This window comes from Hippocampus bargibanti, linkage group LG02, assembly GCF_051943395.1.
Source record: "Hippocampus bargibanti isolate YZ-2025 linkage group LG02, ASM5194339v1, whole genome shotgun sequence".
Lineage (NCBI taxonomy): Eukaryota > Metazoa > Chordata > Actinopteri > Syngnathiformes > Syngnathidae > Hippocampus > Hippocampus bargibanti.
In genome coordinates this window covers 3,087,032-3,107,798 of record NC_142735.1, presented here as the reverse complement: position 1 = coordinate 3,107,798, position 20,767 = coordinate 3,087,032, and the positions used below count along the sequence as shown (strand labels likewise).

At 39.9% G+C, this 20,767-nt stretch overlaps 1 protein-coding gene across 2 annotated transcripts; it reads right to left on the bottom strand.

Annotated features, from left to right (window-relative positions):
* Nucleotides 1–1,217: 1,217 nt before the first annotated feature.
* Nucleotides 1,218–19,228, bottom strand: dctn4 (dynactin 4). 2 transcript variants are annotated; one of them, XM_089020766.1, is made up of 14 exons: nucleotides 19,034–19,228; nucleotides 18,346–18,416; nucleotides 18,060–18,238; nucleotides 17,929–17,972; nucleotides 17,026–17,133; nucleotides 13,972–13,992; nucleotides 11,762–11,835; nucleotides 10,565–10,677; nucleotides 8,950–9,059; nucleotides 8,774–8,847; nucleotides 7,432–7,486; nucleotides 7,178–7,285; nucleotides 3,798–3,895; nucleotides 1,218–1,607 (listed from the first exon to the last, which is right to left on the bottom strand). In XM_089020766.1, exons 1-14 carry the CDS (start codon nucleotides 19,166–19,168, stop codon nucleotides 1,388–1,390), a joined length of 1,410 nt encoding a protein of 469 aa, XP_088876892.1. In that variant the 5' UTR covers nucleotides 19,169–19,228; the 3' UTR covers nucleotides 1,218–1,387. The 2 variants fall into 2 exon arrangements, with proteins under 2 accessions (XP_088876892.1, XP_088876901.1); XM_089020775.1 differs by lacking the exon at nucleotides 13,972–13,992 and having other exon boundaries at nucleotides 19,034–19,223.
* Between the last annotated feature and the right edge of the window lie 1,539 nt (nucleotides 19,229–20,767).

Sequence of the window (20,767 nt, the reverse complement as noted above, 5' to 3'; positions counted from 1 at the left end):
ATTTACCTTTGTGAACGTCGTTAATGGCTTGATGGAATGGAGTGTCCTGTTTCCTCAGAATTAAACACTTGATGAGGAACATAGGCTTCTTTCACCATCTTGAGGAATGATCCCTTATAGGTGCTTTCGCTGTGATAATTGTATCACTTGTTTTTTTTGTTTCAAGCTCTGTCATCTCCCTTTCATGTGTGTGTGTGTGTTTTCTCACTCTCTCTGTCTGCCTGTCTCTTTAATGTTTAACCCCCCCACCCACCCGCCCCCCACTGCTGAGTTATTGACCAATCACATGGCTTTAACCGAAGACGGCATTTTGTTTTTTGGACAACGGCCTCACTCTCGCTCTGTCTGTAACCCGATCACCCACTGCTGCGTTCTTGACCAATCACGTGGCTTTAACCGAAGACTGGGGTGGCCACCATTTTCTTGTTGGGAGAATGGGCTCGTTCACGACACACGACACATCACACATTGTGGCAGCTCCGTGTGTATCCCGAAAAATAGTTTGTCTGACAAGGTAAAATTTTCATAAATGTAACGTTCGTAAACCGAAGAGTTCAAGGGGTTCGTAAGCCGAGGTCTCACTGTACTTTGGAAAAAGTACGGAACCACAAAGCAGGCTTCCGATTGGCTGCCGAGCCGAGGATGCAAATTGCCAAACGAACCGAAATTCCAAACTTTCCAAACCGAACGAAGATTTCGAAATTAGAATAATTTATTCTGATTTTGAAATCTTCATTCAAACGTTTGCTTTATTGAAACAAAGCAAACTTTTGATTTGAATTTTTTTTTTCTTGAAGAAGTTGTCGGCCACCTGGGCTGAGACGTTTTGTAAGTTGTACGCCCGACATAAAAGTTGCACGCCCAGGGCATCCGGGCAGACGTTATTTCAAACACTGCTTATATTTGGAAGTTTTATATATTGGTTATATTTTGAAAACTTTTTTCATTCATTGAATGTGCGCATTATACTCCAGTTCGTCTTATATATGGAAAAAGTTTGAAAATACACAAATGATTGAGGGTGCGCCTTATACTCCGGTGCGCCTTATACAGCGGAAAATATACATTATTTTACCATAATCCAAATAGAACATGATACAAGACCAAACTTTGTCTCGTTATGATTTTATTTAGTTTCAGTTTTTTTGGGGGTGTCCGTTTGCTGCCAAAAAATTGACTTACATGCAAGCTACAGATAGGCGACCGCTCAATTATAGTGAAAAGCCAATTCCAATTAATTCTTTGCAAAATGTATCCCATAATTCCACATCGATTGGTGCAAACTGACAAAGAAATATATTTGCTGCCAATTTGAAACCTTCATTAAGCGCAATAAGAAACAATTGGAAACTAGATTTGGAAGGCAAGCAAGCCCGTTTATGGGTATTTAGGGCGCGAGTGGCCCCAGCCTCAGCTCGACGTGGTGCGTCAACCAAATAGTTTTGGTGGTGACATCAACACCCTCCTCGCTCGGCCTGATGGGATCGGTGTGATCCTGGAAGTCGTGTCGGATTTTAAATGACGCGGTGACATCAGCGTCGTCCTCTTTGCGGGGGATCACTTTGATGAAGAAACCAATCTTGTTGGATTTCCTGAAGGCAACAACACTGGGGAAGAAACCAGAAGAGGTGTGATAGAGAATAGATAGAATAGAATTATCATATTTAAAGCATAACCGACGCCTCCGGACAAGTTGTGTCCATAATTTGTAAAATCACTTCAAATGACTTCTACTGAGTGTATTTTACAAAGATTCCACGGCATATAGCTAAATTGTACGTTTTAAGACTCGCGATGAATATTCAGGAAGTCTTGTTTTCGAGTTGGTGACGATTACTGACGTGACGTCACATCAGGAACGCCCCTGACCGAGAAAGCGACACATAATGCATTTTGGGTACTTTGTTTGGTCTGAAAACTTCGTGTTGATTCGCCATCAACACGAATTAGAAGGAAAATATAAATAACGCGAAATATAAATAACGCGATGGTTAATCGTTGTGTGTTGCACCAAGACTACTATTTGTTACTAGTTGACACAAATTCCCAGCACACAAATCAGCCAATTTCCAACGAAGCTTGGGCACCATCTTGTGCATTTTCTGGGACGCTACATTGGAGTCCTAACGGCTCAAATTGATCAGGAGGGACTTCTTTAATCGATTGCAAACATTGATGCTTTCCTCTTCAGAACTATTTGAATCATATTCATAACTGGATGAGTAACAAGAAAGCATCGTCTCCAAATCTGAAGCCATTGTTTTGATTCTAGAGCAAGGCAAGACGTCCTGCCGTGACGTCACGAACAAGGGGGCGGGACCTTCTGAAACTCGCCATCTCCGAGGCGAGTTTGAAGTAGTTTTGGGACACTAACTCATTTTTATTGATGTTTTGCATTTGACTAAAAATATCAGCCTGCGTGTTTTGGGTATTTTAGATGCTATAAAAGTTTTTCTGATGTCAGGAAACAAAAATGGTGTCGGTTGTCCTTTTAATGTTTCATGCCGTCGTACACAAGGCCCACACTGGAAGCACAGAAAATCTGGGGTCAATCTGAGGTGAACAGACACAGCCTGTTAAACTGTCATCTTCATGTAGGAGATCTGGCCTTGGACTAATTTAGGATTTGGTAAACTCCTTCATAGGAAGGGTCATTAACCAGGTTACACATCTATCAGTTCATGGAAAGGACAACCAATTAAAATGTCAATGTTCTGTTGTTTTATAGTTTTTGGTGCTTGGGATGTCCAGGGGTGTGGTATTCAAATCAAGAAGAGTGTGTTTTACTAATGTATCACTTAAAGGACAACCGACGTCACTTTTTTGTTTCCTAACTGACATCAGAAAAACGTTTTATAGCATCTAAAATACCCAAACCATGCAGTATGATATTTTAGTCAAATGCAAAACACCAATAAAAATGACTTAAAGTGTCTAAAAAGTACTTAAATTTGAAACCGGAAGTGGCCAGTTTCGGAAGGTCCCGCCCCCTTGTTCGTGATGTCACCCCAAGACGTCTTGCCTTTCTGGAGAATCAAAACAATGGCTTCAGATTCGGAGAAGATGCTTTCTTGTTACTCATCCATTTATGAATATGATTCAAATAGTTCTGAAGAAGAAAGCATACATGTTTGCAATCGATTAAAGAATTTATTCCGTGCCATTTTGAGGCATCAGGGGTGGGAAATGTCGCACCCAAAAGATGCAGAAAATGGCGACAAAGCCGTGTAAGGAATTAATTAGCCCGTTTCCACAGGCTGACTAATTCCTTACATGGAGCTTTGTCGCCCTCTTCTGCCTCTTTTTGGTCCTACATGACATTTTCAGACCAAAGTACAGCAAAATGCATTGACGTGATGGAAGGCCTGCTACACTGTGTCCTTTTTTTCAGTCAGGGGCGTTCCTTCAGTGACGTAGGGTGAGGACTCGTCATCAACTCAAAAACAAGACTTCCGGAAAATTCAGTGCGAGTCTTAAAACGTAAAATATAGTTATATGCGGGGGAATCTTTGTAAAATACGCTCAGTAGAAGTCATTTGAAGCCATTTTACAAATTATGGACACAACTTGTCCGGAGACGTCGGTTGTCCTTTAAATTTGCAAATACTCTCAATAAATAGTTTGGCAGAAGGCTGCAGAAGGTGGGCGTCGGTCATGAACAGCTGCGTCCCCTGCCGGCAGTAAAAGATAATCTTCCTATGTTCGAGCCTTTGTTTACAGTGCCCAACCGAACATCTCTGACAAGGCGTCAGAGCTGATTCATAGTTGGATTGAATTAGTACAAGTGAGACACTTACTCCGGGTCATCCTGAAAGTCTTGAGCTTCGGCCAATTCATCATACTCAGCGGCGGCATCCTTTCCTGCCAACACTAGCTCCTTGCGGGGCACGATGACCTTCAAAATAAACATCAGCCAAATGGTTAATCCTTTCCTCTTGCACGAGGTCACCCGGGAGCCTCACAATTGTGGTCTTGACTCAATTGACTCACAAATATAACTACAGTCTTGACATTTTTAGTTGAATTCATATCGATTATTGTGTTGCAAGAAGAGCAGCGCAGTTTAATTGCATATCGAGCACCTCCACAGGCAAAAAGACCTCTTGACAACCTCCTTTCAATTTACAGACGCTCCCCAACTTACGAACGAGATACAGACACGCCCCGACTTACGAACATTCAAGTTACAAACAACAGTAAATACAAACATTTTTATAGTAACATATGTAGTACAGTGAGACCTCAACTTACAAACTTTTTGTCTTACAAACATCAAATTTATGAAAATTAAAACTTATGGAAGGTGACTCTCCTTCCATAAGCCATCAACGACCATCAAAAAGGTAAATAAAACTTTATTTTACAGCAGTTTATTTCTTTAATTACAGTCGTCATGTAATGGGCCTCTCTTTCCAAACAGCAATTCCCTTTGACCTTCGACCTCCAACGCCATTCCATCAAGCCATAAATGACCATCACAAATGTAAATAAAGTGACTATGATACAATGCAGTGTATTTCTTTCATTAGAATACAATTGCACATTTATTATACATAGAATAAGGTATGTTGTGTGTAGTTTTAAGGCTTATTTAGTTGAAAAGTATATTTTATGGAAACCCGGGAACGGATTATTCCCATTTTAATGGTTTCCTATGGGAATTTTTTTTTGAGATACACACTTTTCGCCTTACACACTCTGTCTGGGAAGTTCGTAAGTTGAGGTCTCACTGTATTCTCTCCAGTTGTACATATCTCTATAGAGCATATATTTTATTAAATGTTTATTTTTCGGTACAAACCTATAAAGGTTACTTATACAAGCCTTAAACATACGTTCGATACAAAATATAACACTGAATCAACTTACGAACAAATTCACCTTACAAACGACCGTTCGAAACATATTCGTTCATAAGTTGGGGAGCGTCTATATGTTCCAAACTGTTGTTTGTAAGGTGAATTAAGTCACGCCAATGCGTATGTGGAACTGCCGCGGCTTGGAATTGAAGCAGATTTACGTGGGACAAGAGATGTGAAACAAGCTCTTTTTGTCAATGAATGCTACAGCTTCGTGTATACTTTCAACATTTAGCTTGTAGCAGACGTGCTCATTCCACCATGACGTCCCTGATCCACTGGTGAAAAGGACACTTTTATCCTCTCCTCTTTCATCTAGAACTGCTAAATGTGACAAAAAGGGTGCAGAAAGTGCTTACGATTGAATGACTGTTTGTGTCATATGTGTTGTCACATTATTTGTTTGTTTTTTGCTTCAAGATGGCGTCACGTGAGTGGCTGTCTTTACAGCAGCTCCATTATTTTGTTTTTGCTGCTGTGAAATGTAAATGTCTCCACTGTTAGACAAATAAAGTGTCAGTTAATCTAATACAATATAGTTTTGGAGGTGTATGATGCAACAATAAATTCAAACTACCGGATTTATTCGAGTATAACGCGCAAAATTTTCTACCTAAAAAAGAACTCAGTTTGGGTGCGCGTTATAAACAAGGACTAGGGGGAAAAAAATCTCATATACTTAATGCTTTATTGCTTCCAAGAGGGGGCAGCATTTGCATGGCTATTCTCGCCCTTCAGTTGCGATTCTCGGAAAGACCTGGATCACATGCATTCCTTTTTTTTTTATTGTTGTTTACTATTTCTTTAGCTACGCTTCATTTCCTTTCCTCGCCCACACTGAAACGCGAGTTAAGCATTGCTGTTTTGCACAATTACCAATATCGAGTTTAGTGTAATATAGAGTTTCGATTCAGTGTCTACATTGTCAATAAATGATTTTTATCACAATGCTTGGTCTGAGCTGAGAAAAAGTGAATCCAAATTTTATACGGATTTTTAATTGAACATTAGGGGTGCGCACTATACACGGGTGCACGTTATACACATGTGCGCGTTATACTCGAATCTTCTTTTCCTTTTGGCTTTTCCCTTCAAGGGGTCGCCACAGCAAATCGGTGTCCTCCATCTTTAGAGGTTTGATCCGCCTGTTTGTTTTGGCTAAGCTTTTACGTCGGATACCCTTCCTGACACAACCCTCTGTATGCTTGGGACCGGCACAAGAAGACTTATGTCCCTTTGTGGCTACAGAACTAGCAACTCACTCATACGGTAATTGTAAAAATCATATCCCAACATTGACCTCAAATGGAGTCTGCAAGTTCATGACATGACTGATGTCACCTCCCGGCATAATATGTGCAAAAATGAGCATTTCACCCATTGAGTCATGAGCAAATTAGTCAACTGCACGGTTCAGCGAAATCATGTCACACCTAGAGGTGAGCCAAGCCACCTCCTTAACCTTTATTTTTGGAAGAGCTGGTCAACGTAAGCAGTCGAGCACAAGGCCTTCCAGGTGTTTGAATATCAAACGAAGCAGAAGGACAACTGCACACTTATTTTGAGCCGCAATGCGTCTCAAAATGGGTCAAGCTCTCGCTTTGTCCAGAAGCTCTGACTAATCCAGTCAGAGTCTGTGACTTCATCATTGAAAGGGGCCCAAGACAAACAGGCTGTCGCAGTGGGCCCGGCCGGCCAGGCCAAGCCTCGGAGCGGCTGACGGTAACATGTCGGGCTTAGCGGACTGTAATCGAATGGAATCGCGTCGCTGATCAAATGGTCGTTATTCCAGATGACAAATGGAAGTCAAACTGGATCTGAGTCCATTATGAGACAAACACTGCCAGGTTCAGATGGCCGAAGGAAAAGATGGCAGTGCTGCCCACCTGGCTGAAATTCAAAGCAGTTTTCAAATCCCCAAATGTGTCTTTTTTTTGTTAATCATACATCAAATTCACTTGAAAAGTGGGGTTAAGTTAACTGACAACCATTACGGGATACTGCGCTCCATTTTGTTTTTCTGAATTTAATCATAATAATACATTACATTTTAAGCGCCTGTCAAAGCGCTCAAGGACACTTAAAAGCCACAGACGAGTATAGGTACTATAATAAAGAAAATATAATCACAAATACAATGCCATAAATAACAATAATAATAATAATTTATATAAACCAAGTTAATTGCGTATAGTGAACAAGTGCTACAAAAAAAAAAAAATAACGGGAGGCCATTTTACCTTTTTGGAAGAACTCATGACATTCAAATCAACAATCAGGATTCAAAGAGGACCTGAGGTGAGGCACGGCTGTATTACCTCCGCAGTGCTGTTGATGTCATCAGGATCTTCCTCATCACAAGAAACCAGCGTAACATGGGTGATGTTCTCCACCGGGTTGGTCAGAGTCAGCAGCACTTGGCTCTCCTACAGTGACAAGAGAATGAAGCGTCCAGTTTACATCGCTGCTACTTTATGGAACCAGCCACAATTTCCAATGCCAGATAAAAATACACAAATGCAACTGAGTAAAATGTTTACAACTTTTCCAAAGTCTAATTAGACAGGCTTACCTTCATGTAGCGCAGATTGGGAATTGACATAATTCGAACTTCAGGGATGTAACTCCTACAGAAGGAAAGGTAGAACGACAGTTAAACTCCTCGACAACGAAAGAAAAGCCCTAGTAATTTCCGATTACAGACGCTCCCCAATTTACAAACATTGGAGTTACGACTAACGGCACATACGAACATTTTTGCGGGTACAGTATGTCAAAAAATATTTGGACAGAGATGCTGTAAGTTAGATTTTGTATTGCCGTCTTTTTTCGGCCCAGCTCGCTTGTGATTGGCTACGCACTGTGCTTCACGCACACAGACACATTAGAGCACAGGTGTCAAAGTCTAGGCCCGCGGGCCAAATCCGGCCCGCCACATCATTTTTTTCGGCCCGCGAAAGCAAATCAAACTTGTTAAATTCCATGATGATTGTCAAAATCTGAGCCAAAATTTCATATTTTTGGATGTCAACCACAATGAAAGTCATTATTCTTGACTTCAGATTTGAAAACGAGTTATTCATTAATTTGCTGTGTGCTCTATATGTAATATTTGAAGGGATTTAAACATTCTATTGGGTTCCCCAAATTCATAACGGCCCTCGAGAGGAAACCATAACTACAATGTGGCCCGCGGCAAAAAATGACTTTGACACCCCTGCATTAGAGGTTTCAAGGGCTGGATGTTGATGCGACGGACAACAAGGCTGACCAATCAGCGCTATGTTGAAGTGTTGTCAAACGGGTTCAGGCACCGATTCGCCATGGTCGCTTACGATTGGCTGCGTAGAGTGTGTGGGCGGAAAAGAGATCCCTCTTGCCAGTTGACGCTACAGGAGGACGCGAATGGCGATGCATAACAAAAAGTAATGGCAGCTGGCACGTCATTCAGTAATGACGTGCCAGCAGCTTCAGTAATGGCTTACTAAAGACCCAAAGATATATGTCGAGGTACGATACAGTTGGTGTGAATTTATTTTCCGACTGTTAGAGCATCTGTGTTTTATACTTCCCCGTTCAGTGTTTGACTTAAACATACAATCCGTACAAAATATAGTACTGAAGCAATTTACGACCAAATTCACCTCACGAACAACCGCTCGGACGGTATCTCGTTCGTAAGGTGGGGAGCGTCTGTATATACTTTTTCTTTAAACATTTGTCCAAAATGTTCCATTATACTGTAGTATGCTGAAATGACACTGAAAGATAGTCACTGCTGCACATAAACAAGTATAAATCGGGCAACTTGTTAACATTGTGTTAACTGAATGGCAGAAGTTGGGGCTAAACGTTGCAACCGACAATTAAATGCGTGTTCAATGTACAGTATATGTGAGATACTCGTCACTCACACAGCCACCAGTTGAAGTTTAAACTTGATTGAGGTTGGATTGAATTCAGGTTTGCTCACGTTGTGCTCACATTTCTAAGGGGAAGAAAAAAACGAACAGAGGCATTAACATGAAATTCAAATCAATCAAAAGATGGCATCTATATTAATTATTAAACCGGCACGTCACTGACAGACCCTGCAGCGGAGTGAGCGCTTCATTAGGAGGTGTTTGTGCCGCGGGTGCAGCTGCGAGGCTCCCGCGGGCTGGAAATCAGGCTGCAGGAGGCGCTGGCGCAGACGGGTCACTACAAAGAGAACCCCCCCACCCCCTTAAATTATGAAGTAACTTATTATAATCATCCCTACAAATCGCTCTGGTGGCCAAAGCCTTCAACGTGCCTGCGCTGGTGTGCTGCGAAACATACAAGTTCTGTGAGCGTGTGCAGACAGACTCCTTTGGAACAAACGAGCTCCGTAAGCAAAACGATCCTAACTAGCGTAGCTAACATGCTAAGGCGAAGGCAACGTTTTGGCCATGAAGAAACAAGCCGGCAACTTGATGCTGGAATACGACCGACTGCTCGACGAACACTCTTGGTGGAGGCGCTGCTCTTCCTTTTTTCCCGTGGCGGCCATTTTGTCGCGCTCTTCAAATGTGCCTTTTTTTTCTTTTTTCACTCTTTAGTTCAGCTTTTCTTTCATCCCATTTAGCTTTTTTTTGTCTTTTCCTCATGACTTTATTCTTATTTCTTTTTTCCTCGCTTTGCTTCTTTTTATTTAGCTCGCTATCCAGCTATCTATCTTGTTAGCTATGTAGACAGCTACCTAGCTGGCTACCTAGCTAGCTGGCTAAGTAGATAGCTACCTAGCTACCCACCTAGCTGTCCACCTAGCTGTCCACCTAGCTACCTACCAAGCTGTCCACCTAGCTACCTACCAAGCTGGCTATCTAGCTGCCTGGTTGGCTACCTAGCTAGCTACCTAGCTCCCTACCTAGCTGGCTACCTAGCTGGTTATCAATTTGCTATCTATTAGCTGTCTAGCTATCTATTAGCTATATATCTATCTAGCTGGCTAGCTATCTATCAATTAGCTATCTATTATCTAGCTAGCTAGCTAGCTTTCTATCTATAAGAGTTATTCCGGATTGAGTGAACATCGGTGCGTGTGGCTGCCGCTGCTCACCCACAGAAAAACGTATCCTGTGACTGTAAAGTGACCTTGAGAGTTTTGAAAGGTGCTTGTAAATGGAATGTATTATTATTATTACTAATTAATGGATTGAATGTACCGGTAATCAAATTCTTGGATATGAATCAATGTTTTGCAGCTAACAATTTAATACGAATGAGTGCCTGCAAACTTTCTTCACAAGCAAACCTTCTTGCACCTGTCAGACGATATTTTATCCCCAGCCTTGAATTGCAGTAAAGCACTTGAATGCTTGCCTGGTTTCTTTCACACATGGCAGATTTTAGCTTTTTCACTGGGATAGAGATCAAGACTCTGCTGATTCATTTAAACATGAAACCGTTTTTCCTTCTCAACCACATTTGTGTGCTTTGGAAGCATCTTTTGCAGGCTTGGGGATTTTTCAGAACAATGAAGACTGCTTTCATTGTTCTGAAAAATCCCAAATGTTCCATTCAAACCCAGATGACTTGCAGCATGTAGGAATAATCATCTTTTTTTTTTAAATGATGTCTTTGATGAATACAAGAAAAGTCCGGTCTTGCACAACTATTGGTTCCAATTAGTGCAACTAACACATCAGCGAAGTGTGCAAACATTAAAGAGTGGAAAGTTTTACCCTCTGGCAAGCAGACAGGCCTTGTGTAGCAATCTTCAGGCAGAGGCTCTACCTCATCAAGAGCCTGAGCAGGCTCAATACTGATCTCTCGCTGGTCCTCCCCCTCTTTAAGTCTGCAAAGAAACATGTCCAGCAATCAAGAGTCAAATCCATCCAACACCTTTTCAATCATTACGAGTCTATTTCAGCAGACTTTGAACATGGAGTGTGTAGGTTTGAAAGGCGCTTATAAATAAAATTTAGTGTTATTATTATTACATATTTCTTGCAAAAACAAATTGTCTTTTACCAGTTAACCTAAAGTATCCACGATGCCTTACAATCGTGCATTTTAACTCATTCACTGCCAGACATGTGCAAAAAAGTGTCCACTCCAGTGCCAGGGTTTTTGTCATTATCACTCGAATTCCAGGCCCACACAATTTCGAGTTTTAGGACTATATAAACATTCAATACAGTGTTATAAACTTTGGACTATCTTCTTTCATCAGAAAAAAAAAAGTTAATTCCTAAATTATATGGGTCTGGAGTTATATGAGATTGAAATGAAGGCGGCTGTCCAAAATACAATACAAAACATACATGTTGATAAAGCGCTATATAAATCAATATGTATTGTATTTTGACTATCTATTCGCTAGCTATTCACAAGCTAATAGCTATATATTCACTACCTATTAGCTATCTATTCGCTAGCTAATAGCTATCTATTCGCCAGCTATTAGCTATCTATTCGCTAGATAGCTGGCTTCCTATCTATTTGAGTTACTTCGGGGTTGAGTGTGGCTGCCACTGCTCAGCCACAGAAAAAAAAACTTATCCCGTGACTGTAAAGTGACCTTGAGATTTTTGAAAGGAGCTTAGATATCAAATGTATTATTATTATTATGATTATAATTGTGGTTATTATGATTATGGTTATGGTGATGATATTATTATTGTATTGGTTTATATAGCCCTTTAATAACAGCTGAAGCAGGAACAATGCTGCCCCCTAGTGGAAAAGAAAAAAAAAACATTGCCAGAGACCATGGCCAGTGCTTTATCGGTGCCGAAGCATGAAAAAACAAAACCCGAACAAATTCGGGAATGGTGCTCTACATCATACTTTCAATCGCTGAATAAATTCATGAATGACAGTGAATGAGTTAATAAAAAAAGGTTTGTTTCGGTATATGATGCAAAAATGTAACTCACGAAAGCCTTGCCAGGGTAGAAATGGGCATTCCAGACCTCTGTCTCTGCAGTCGTGTCCCCAGGCCGTATTTTTCCTGCACAAGATTATATACAGATATTTTTTTAGGTATTCAACACAAGTAAGGCTACCTATTCTACAGCGACTTTTTTTTTCGTTTCCTTCTAAAGCAGGGGTCTCAAACTCACGGCCCGCGGGCCAAATGCGGCCCCCGAAATAATATTTTGCGGCCCGCCTTGATATGAAAGATTAATGTTAGTGCGGCCCGCATGATTGATATGAATGAAACTTGTGTGTGGAGCTGAACATGTAGGCAAGATAAGCAATGTTTAGGACAGTTAATGTTCAATATTTTCTTTATGTTAAGAAAGTTAAAGATTAAAGAACTATGAATACAGACATTTGAAACTTCATTACAATAATTAGTTTTACTGTGGTTTTTTTTTCAGTCGTCTGTAACTGCCTTACGATCATTATTTTATTTATTTATTACTGGTTCATTTATTTTTTTATTCATTTTTCCATTTATTTGTTTAATTAATTTTTTGTGTGTTAAAAATAAAGCTTTTGAGAACATTGGAATGTTTTATCTGTGATTTTCTTGTGGAAAACCCAGACTCTGCCTCCAGCGGCCCCCGGGTAAATTGAGTTTGAGACCCCTGTTCTAAAGGCTACTTTTAACGGAAGGCGACGTGTGCAGCGTGAAATAAAATGGACAAGATGGAGAAACAACTGTAGCAAGACGACTATGTCAAGACTCTGAAGCAATGAATTTATATGATGAAACAAAAATGCTTCAGATTAGGATAAGCAGGAGAGAATTAACACATACATTTTGTGTTGAACACTGTGTTGATTTTTATTCAGCGTTATGTCATCTTCGGAACAAATCTCAGTTCAATTCTCATAAGTTTGAACAAGATATACTGTATGTCCCTTGTGCTTTCTACCATACCTGTTAACCTGCGAGACACTGCGACCTTACAAACGGCTAATTTTTTCCTTACTTACCGAGAAAAAAAAACATGCGTATGTAATATTTCATCGCGCAATTTTATGAACAAAATTTCACATGTAAACAAGTTATAACATATTTCTAGCAATAATCAAGTACGTTCTTTGTTGCACCGCAGGGGTGTCAAAGTCATTTTTTGCCGCGGGCCACATTGTAGTTATGGTTTCCTCTCGAGGGCCGTTATGAATTTGAAGATAAGAATAATGACTTTTATTGTGGTTGACATCCAAAAATATGAAATTTTAGCTCAGATTTTAGCAATCATCATGGAATTTAACAAGTTTGATTTGCTTTCGCGGGCCGAAAAAAAATGATGTGTCGGGCCAGATTTGGCCCGCGGGCCTTGACTTCGACACCTGTGTTGTAGAGCATTGTAGCTTTTTTTTGCCGTGGACCACAGAAAAAAATGAATTTGTATTTGTGTTCTTACGATGTATAATGTTGATTAAAAAATATTAATGATATAATGGCAAAAAACAAGGTCAAATTTTTAATTTAACTGATTTCAAAATCGAAATTCCACTTATCCGGAACTTGTCTTCTCCAAACCTTTGTTTCTTCGAGACTTTTCGCATGGACTTGTTTTCTCAGTTGTCGCCTTTGCTTTTTACGAGTAGCAATACTTGTTATAATTAACATTACTGCTAATATTTAATGATGAAAACGGAATTGAAAGAATCTCAAAATTATATTTAAGAATTTTTCAGTTTCCCGTACAAATTTTCTAAAAATGTCTAAAAATGTGCAAAAATCGTACAGAATACACCCGGTTGACAGGTATGTTTCTACTATCTTTGTGACTGCTTTATTTCCTGTATACGATAGTTGTCCATGTTAAGCGCTTTGTTACAGCTTCAACTGTGGTTAAAGCACTATATAAATCATTCTGTATTGTATTGTAGCGTCATCTGCAAATTTTCGGGAAATTCGATGAAATTGAACTGAGGCTTTGTGAAATAAGGGGGGGAAAATTGATACAGAATAGGTTGTTGGAATGTTGATAAGCACTTTGTTTTCGACGTTACATTTCATAACACACTAAAATGGCTCTTCTCCCCTGCTAACCAGACACAAAAAGACTCTGCTGTGTGGCTATGATTCCCCCACAGGGGCATTCATGTGATCAGAGAGGTCACACACTAACTAATGAGAAGTCGGCGTGGCACACTAAAGAGCAAATAGGCAAATATAACTCACCACCACATGAATAGTGTGTTGCTGGTGTGGGTCAAAAGCAAAATACCGGGATGCATTAGCAAATGAAAAGGGAGAGAATAAAGATGCATGAAGAGGTTGGGCAAACATAAGTTGACGTGCAACAGCAATAAACAGTGCAACTTCTGGATTGGAATGGAGGATATCACAATTTAAAGGACAACCGACACCATTTTTTTTGTTTCCTAACTGACATCAGAAAAATGTTTTATAGCATCTAAAAAAAAAAAAAAAAAAAAAAAAAAAAAACATGCGGGCCGATAGTTTTAGTCAAATGCAAAACACCAATAGAAATTACTTAATGTCCCAAAACTACTTCAAAATGACCCCGGAATTGGTGAGTTTCAGAAGGTCCCGCCCCCTTGTTCGTGACGTCACGCCAGGATGTCTTGCCTTGCTGAAGAATCAAAACAATGGCTTCAGAGTTGGAGAAGATGCTTTCGTGTTACTCATCCAGTTATGAATATGATTCAAATAGTTCTGAAGAGGAAAGCATAAATGTTTGCAATCAATTAAAGAAGTCCTTCCGTATCATTTTGAGGCGTCTGGACTCGAATGTAGCGCCCAGAAAATGCACAAGATGGCGCCCAAGCTCCGTTGGAAATGGGCTGATTTGTCTTGGTGCAACACACAACGATTCACCAAAGCATTATTTATGTGTATTCCTTCTAATTTTGCCATTAACACGGATCAACACAATGTAACGCATTGTGTGTCGCTTACGCGGTCGATTGTCCTTGAAAGGACAACCGACGTCTCCGGACAAGTTGTGTCCATAATTTGTAAAATGGCTTCAAATAACTTCTACTGGGCGTATTTTAATAATATTCCACCGCATATAGCTATATTTTACATTTTAAGACTCGCTCTGAACATTCAGGCAGTCTTGTTTTTGAGTTGGTGATGAGTCCTCACGTGACGTCAGAAAAGGACCGCCTCCTGACCGTAAAAAAGACGCATTGTAGCATCTTTCCATCACGTCAATGCATTTTGTTGTACTGTTTTTTAAACCCTTGTGTTACATCCAAAAGCCGCCAGCAGAGGGAGTCGAGCTCCATGGAAGGAATGTATCAGCCTGTGGAAACGGGCTGATTCATTCCTCACAGATCGGTGGCCATTTTATTGCCTCTTTTTGGGTGAGACATCCCCCACCCCCGCCCATTTGCCTCAAAATGACATGGAATAAATTCTTTAATCGATTGCAAACATGTATGCTTTCCTCTTCAGAACTATTTGAATCATATTCATAACTGGACACTTTAAGTCATTTTTATGGGTGTTTTGCATTTGAATAAAAATATCATACTGTGTGTTTTGGGTATTTTAGATGCTATAAAACATTTTTCTGATGTCAGTTAAAACACAAAAAAGTGACGTCGGTTGCCCATTAACCATGCGTCAAGACATGAAAAAGTTAACTTGTGTAGCATTATGTGATGGGATATGAGAGAATGTGTCATACACAACTAAAATGCATGATGAATTTGCATGCAAGAGACCATTCAGCATCATCATTTGCTCTGATGCGTATTCTTCGAATTTTAGGGAGCTCTCCAAGTTTCACAGTGACTAATGAGAAACATCTCACTGAATTCACCTTTTTATCCCCCAAATTTGACACAGTGGACTGGGCTTGTCTGAGAAGTCAAACTCAACAAGCAATTCAACTCTGAGGAATAATGTCACTTTTATAAATTGTGTTTTTTCAGTATATAATGGAAAATTATTGTAGAACCAAATAATTTAAATATTTTTTTAACATTGGATGGTCACCCAGAGAATTTGTTGGGCACAGCATGTAACAAAATGTAAAGCAGTTGTCACAAAATACTTGCTTTTAAACTTTTTATATATTTATTATACAGGTAACATCCGAGTTACGACCGGCGTGAGTTACGACCACCCATACTTACGACCATGACGGCCCGACCCTTTTTTTTTTAATTCTACACCTAGCACCGCAACGCGCAAGCAGCCGGCAACGCGTACTACAATTTTGGCCAGCCAGCATGTCACACACTTGCACAGCAAAGCGTGACTACACTCACTACAGTAGTTATACAATGCAGATACCGTCTCGGCAACATCTTCACGTCAAATTTTAAATTCCCGAATAAACTGTATTTTGTTTTTCTACTTCTTTCTTTCCTCTTCCTTTCATAACTTTGCTGCTGTGTTACTTCCGGGTAGTGTGAACGCTGGCGGGAATAGCTGCCGCTGCTCACCCGTGCAAAAAAAAGTTCTTATACTGTGAATGTAAAGTGTCCTTGAGAGTTTTGAAAGGCGCTTAGAAATTAAATGTATTATTATTATTATTATTATTATTATTATCTCCTGTAGTACTCCTCTGCACTGCTTTTTTTTTCCTCCTTCGGGGCGTCCGCCTGAGTCCGAGTGTGTGTGTCGGGCGACCTCTTCTGGCCGTTAGCAGGGAGAGCAGGGTAAGTATAACATTTATAAATGAACAGTACAATAAACAGTTTTGTACACTTTACAGGTACAGTAATAAAAATTGATAAAATGAAATATAAAATGATAAAAACGACACTAAACGGTAAGTATAAAATTTATAAATGAACTGTACAGTAAATAGTTTTGCATACATTTCAGGTAGTTATACAGTAATAAAAATTCATAATACAAAATATAAAATGATAAAAATGACACTAAAAGTTATAAATGAACAGTTTGGTATATAATAGTATTTAGTCGAAAATGTTGCTTAAAAACAACAGATTGACATCATATACTATCCTGTCGTGTAAACATCACGTCGGTCATTTTGAATGGATTTCGACTTACGACCGTTTGATTTATGACCGTTTTGTCGGAATGGGACCCGGTCGTAACTTGGATGTTACCTGTACATTGTCACTCTGTACTAGAAAAATAATGGCCGAAGCCATATTTGTGAGCAATGTGTGGAATCAATCTCCTCATTCCTTGTCGCAAGAATTTTTTTTGCTAACATTTCCCCAAAAATACTGTGATTTTTTTAAATGGCTTTTTTTGTTTGTCTCAGCGGAAAGTGCGTACCGAGAAAGCCAGAGGCGCGCACTGTCGTCTCCTGGCCAGCTTCTTCCTGTCACGCTCCTGCTTCTCTTTGTGAGCCAGCTGCTGGTAATACTCCAATAACTTGTTTATCTGAGGCAGAGAGATACACTTTTTAATGTTCAGTTCGAAAAATGACATGTTCTTGTGAGAATGATCTGCTCAGCCAAATATTCAGCAAAGCTTAAGCTGTAAGTAAATTTTCTGATGGAAAAATATAGACCAAATGGAAGATCGACTACCTAAATTGACACATTCATCAGAAAAGTCATTTGAGGGATGTTGGAATTATTGAAAGACTCAAAATGGAAAAACGGATTGATACAATATTACTGGAGGAAAAGAACCGATGGTCACACAGAAAAAAATAAGTTAAAGTTCTAATTGGCCATATTTTAATTGCGATTAAAATAAACACACTAAATATTGGATTGATGATGATTTGATTGCTAATCAAGGTGTTCTAATACTATGTTAATGTTCAAAAATGTTCATAGTGACAATTTGACAATCAATTGTTAGAGTTCACATTTTCAGGTCATGGTTTATACTGCGGGATTTTTTTTCAATGAAAGAAACGTGCCTTGGATCGAAAAAGATTAAAAAACACTGCCATACAGGACACACAGTAGTACCACTCACACATCCCTACTACACGCTATCTTCATCTATATTATAAATATATAAATTTATATTTGAAAGGCTGAGTACATTGCAATTTCATTATATAGCAGATTATGCTCAACCACACATGTTCCACTGTACAAAAATACACTCTGAGCTGCTGACTGTTCCAAGGATCCCGTCAGAGACATCTATTCAGCACATGAAAAATTGTGATCACCCAAGGCAATGTAAATAACTGCCAACAGAAGGGGAGAGGCATACCCGTTGATTATGACAGTTCTCTGGCTCCTGCCACCCACCGCTGGCTGCAATGAACATAAACAAAACAAAAGAAAATTATCTTTCAACATGAGAATAGTCACATGTACCACATGTGACAAATCAGCACTCACCCACTGACTTGTCAGCCATTCCTACATCTCTAGAGGTCCAACGGCAGAAGCCACAGGCCAGGTAGTACGCCTTTTTCATTGTAGTCTTGGTAGGGTCATCAGGAAGAGGAGCCGGGATGTTAGTGGCCCGAGTCGACAGGGTGTGCATGCAACATGGGCAGTCAAAACAGTTGGCACACCTGCCGCAACAATATTGGAAGAAAGTAAATCAACTGACTGTTACAAAAAGATCAATTGTAATATCTACTGTGGAGATATGTAGAGGTCAATGTCAAATTAACTTAACCTGTTCTTTTTTAGTTTAGCCTCTGCAGATGGCATGTTTTCCAAGCAGCTTGGACAATAGTGGGAGTCCACCTGATTAGAGAGTGGTTGGTTGGGGTTAGAAATGAAGAAAAACGAGATCAATTATATAATATATCGGCACACACCAATGCATATTTTGGAGTTTTGTTATAAAAGCGCAAAGATATCAAGCCGGTGACAGCAAAAGTCACTTCAGAAATTCTCAAATTTAGGGGAGCACAATGTTGGCGTTTCTGGGTGTGGTGTTTGTTATCGGTGCGGAAATTAACAGGTTTCGTGGACAAATCGAAGAGAACCAGGGTGTATGATAAATTATAATGCAGTAAAATAAATGTTTACTGAAACCATTCGGTCACGATATTTAATAAACTCATCAACGATGAACAGTTAGCAAACGGAAGGCTAATTAGCTTAAAACGCCCATCAACGCGAGCACTCAGAACATATACGGAAGTTAAACCGCACACAAACAACCAATGAAATGAAAGGATAGTTTGACACGTCCTGACTGGCAGTATGAAGAACCAATCCAAATACGAGATAGCACCCCTTGAGCCCACCTATTAGTCATACTAGTTAGCAAGCAAGCTAACGACAGTAGCCAGAATAAGGATGGTACGATGCTAAAGCCAAAACCAATGAAAACTAAAGAAAACCAGACAACGTACCTCGTGAGATACACATTCTAGGGATCGTAGCTCACTGCAATAACGACAATAATACAGCTGGGATAGAGGAGCCCGGATCTTTTTCTCTCCCCGAACCAGATAGACGACTCTATCTGGCTGCAGAAGCGACGCCATCTGTGTGTTGTAGTGGTGTGTCGTTCGCAAATGAGCCGGTTTTTAGAGCCGGATCTCTGAAGTGAACCAACAGAATGCGATTCTGAACAAGGAGCCGGAAATGGGAGCTGACTTTTTTCCCTTTATTCCCCGCCACAAGTCTTCAGTTAAAGCCGCACGTGATTTGTCGATATGCGTGGTAGAAGAGGGAGGGGAGAATTACAGACACACACAGAAGTGAGGAGAAGGGGGATTAGGGTAGACAGGTGGACAAATGTAATTATTATGCAATAATGTAATAATAATTATATTAATAATAATAATGTAAACATTATGCTGTTGTTATTATTATATTGTAGTATATGTATGATGGCATTATTAATATGAAAAGCAAATTAGTGACAGCTGATCATCAGACCAAAGTAACCACAGGGAAAGTGAAAGTTGTCACGGTTTGCAAGGTGACGTTCGTGGTGGATCCCAAAGGGCAGACAGGGGGGAGCAGGAGGTTGTATTTGATAAATCGTATTCAAATAAAATCAGCAGGAACAAAATCTAAAACATCAAAATCATCCGAACAGAAAAATACAAAGTATCAAAGAAAACCATGAGTAAAAATCTGCCAAGATGAAACAAACATGACAGGGTGCAGCAAACACATACACACTACACAATGCAATGACCCGACACCGAATGGTCGTGCCAGGAGTCCTGTTGACTGGACTGATTGGAACGACCAACACCTGCACGGCTGCAGATAGGGCCGACAGCGCTACCCGTTGGTCGCCAATCAGATTGTGACAAATGTCAGTGAATGCTCTCTGTGCACATATACATCAAGCCATATAAATAAAAATGTTTGATATAGTGTATTTTTTTATATGAGTAATTCGTTTTTCACATGATTGTACATGGTTTTTGGTCATTAATTAATGTGTAAGCAAAAAAAAATGAAAGAGACATTTGGGAGCCAAAGAGCCGGCTCTTTTTAGTGAGTCTAGCCAAACAAACTGGCTCTCTAAAAAGAGCCGGAATTCCCATCACTACTGTGTTGTACCCGATGTGTCGTTTGCGAAAAAAACGCCTTTAAGAGCCGGTTACTTGAAGTGAACGACTGGAGTCGGATATTAATAGGGAGCCGCTTAATAGGGAGCCAAATTGTACAGATGGCTTGTGCGGGTTATTTGTGGAGCCTGATTGATGGGATATGTTAATCTTGCAGTCTACACTCTGCCTTTGAACTACAGTAAAGTCTCGTGATATCAAGTTGAGTCGAGTCACTGTCACCTCACCAGTGACATGATTACGACGAAAGTGCATCGCTACGTCTTGTGCTCCAAATGTTTGCTTGTGCTTCAAGTGTTTGCTTTGCACGAGGTGATTGTTAGACGCGAGTGTGCCATTTTATTCAGTTGAAAAGTATATTTTATGGAAACCCGGGAACGGATTATTCCCATTTTAATGGTTTCCTATGGGATTTTTTTTTTTAGATACACACTTTTCGCCTTACACACTTTGTCTGGGAACCAATTAAGTTCGTAAGTTGAGGTCTCACTGTATTGATAGTCTGGTTATATTGATATTTTTTCCGACTCCCGAGAATATCGATATAACGAGACT

Coding starts and splice junctions, on each gene's coding strand:
- dctn4 (XM_089020766.1), bottom strand. CDS start 19,168: ATGGCGTCGCTTCTGCAGCCAGATAGAGTCGTCTATCTGGTTCGGGGA. Junction 18,417..19,033: donor TAGAATGTGTATCTCACGAG/GTACGTTGTCTG, acceptor CTCTCTAATCAG/GTGGACTCCCACTATTGTCC. Junction 10,678..11,761: donor TCTACCCTGGCAAGGCTTTC/GTGAGTTACATT, acceptor GTTTCTTTGCAG/ACTTAAAGAGGGGGAGGACC.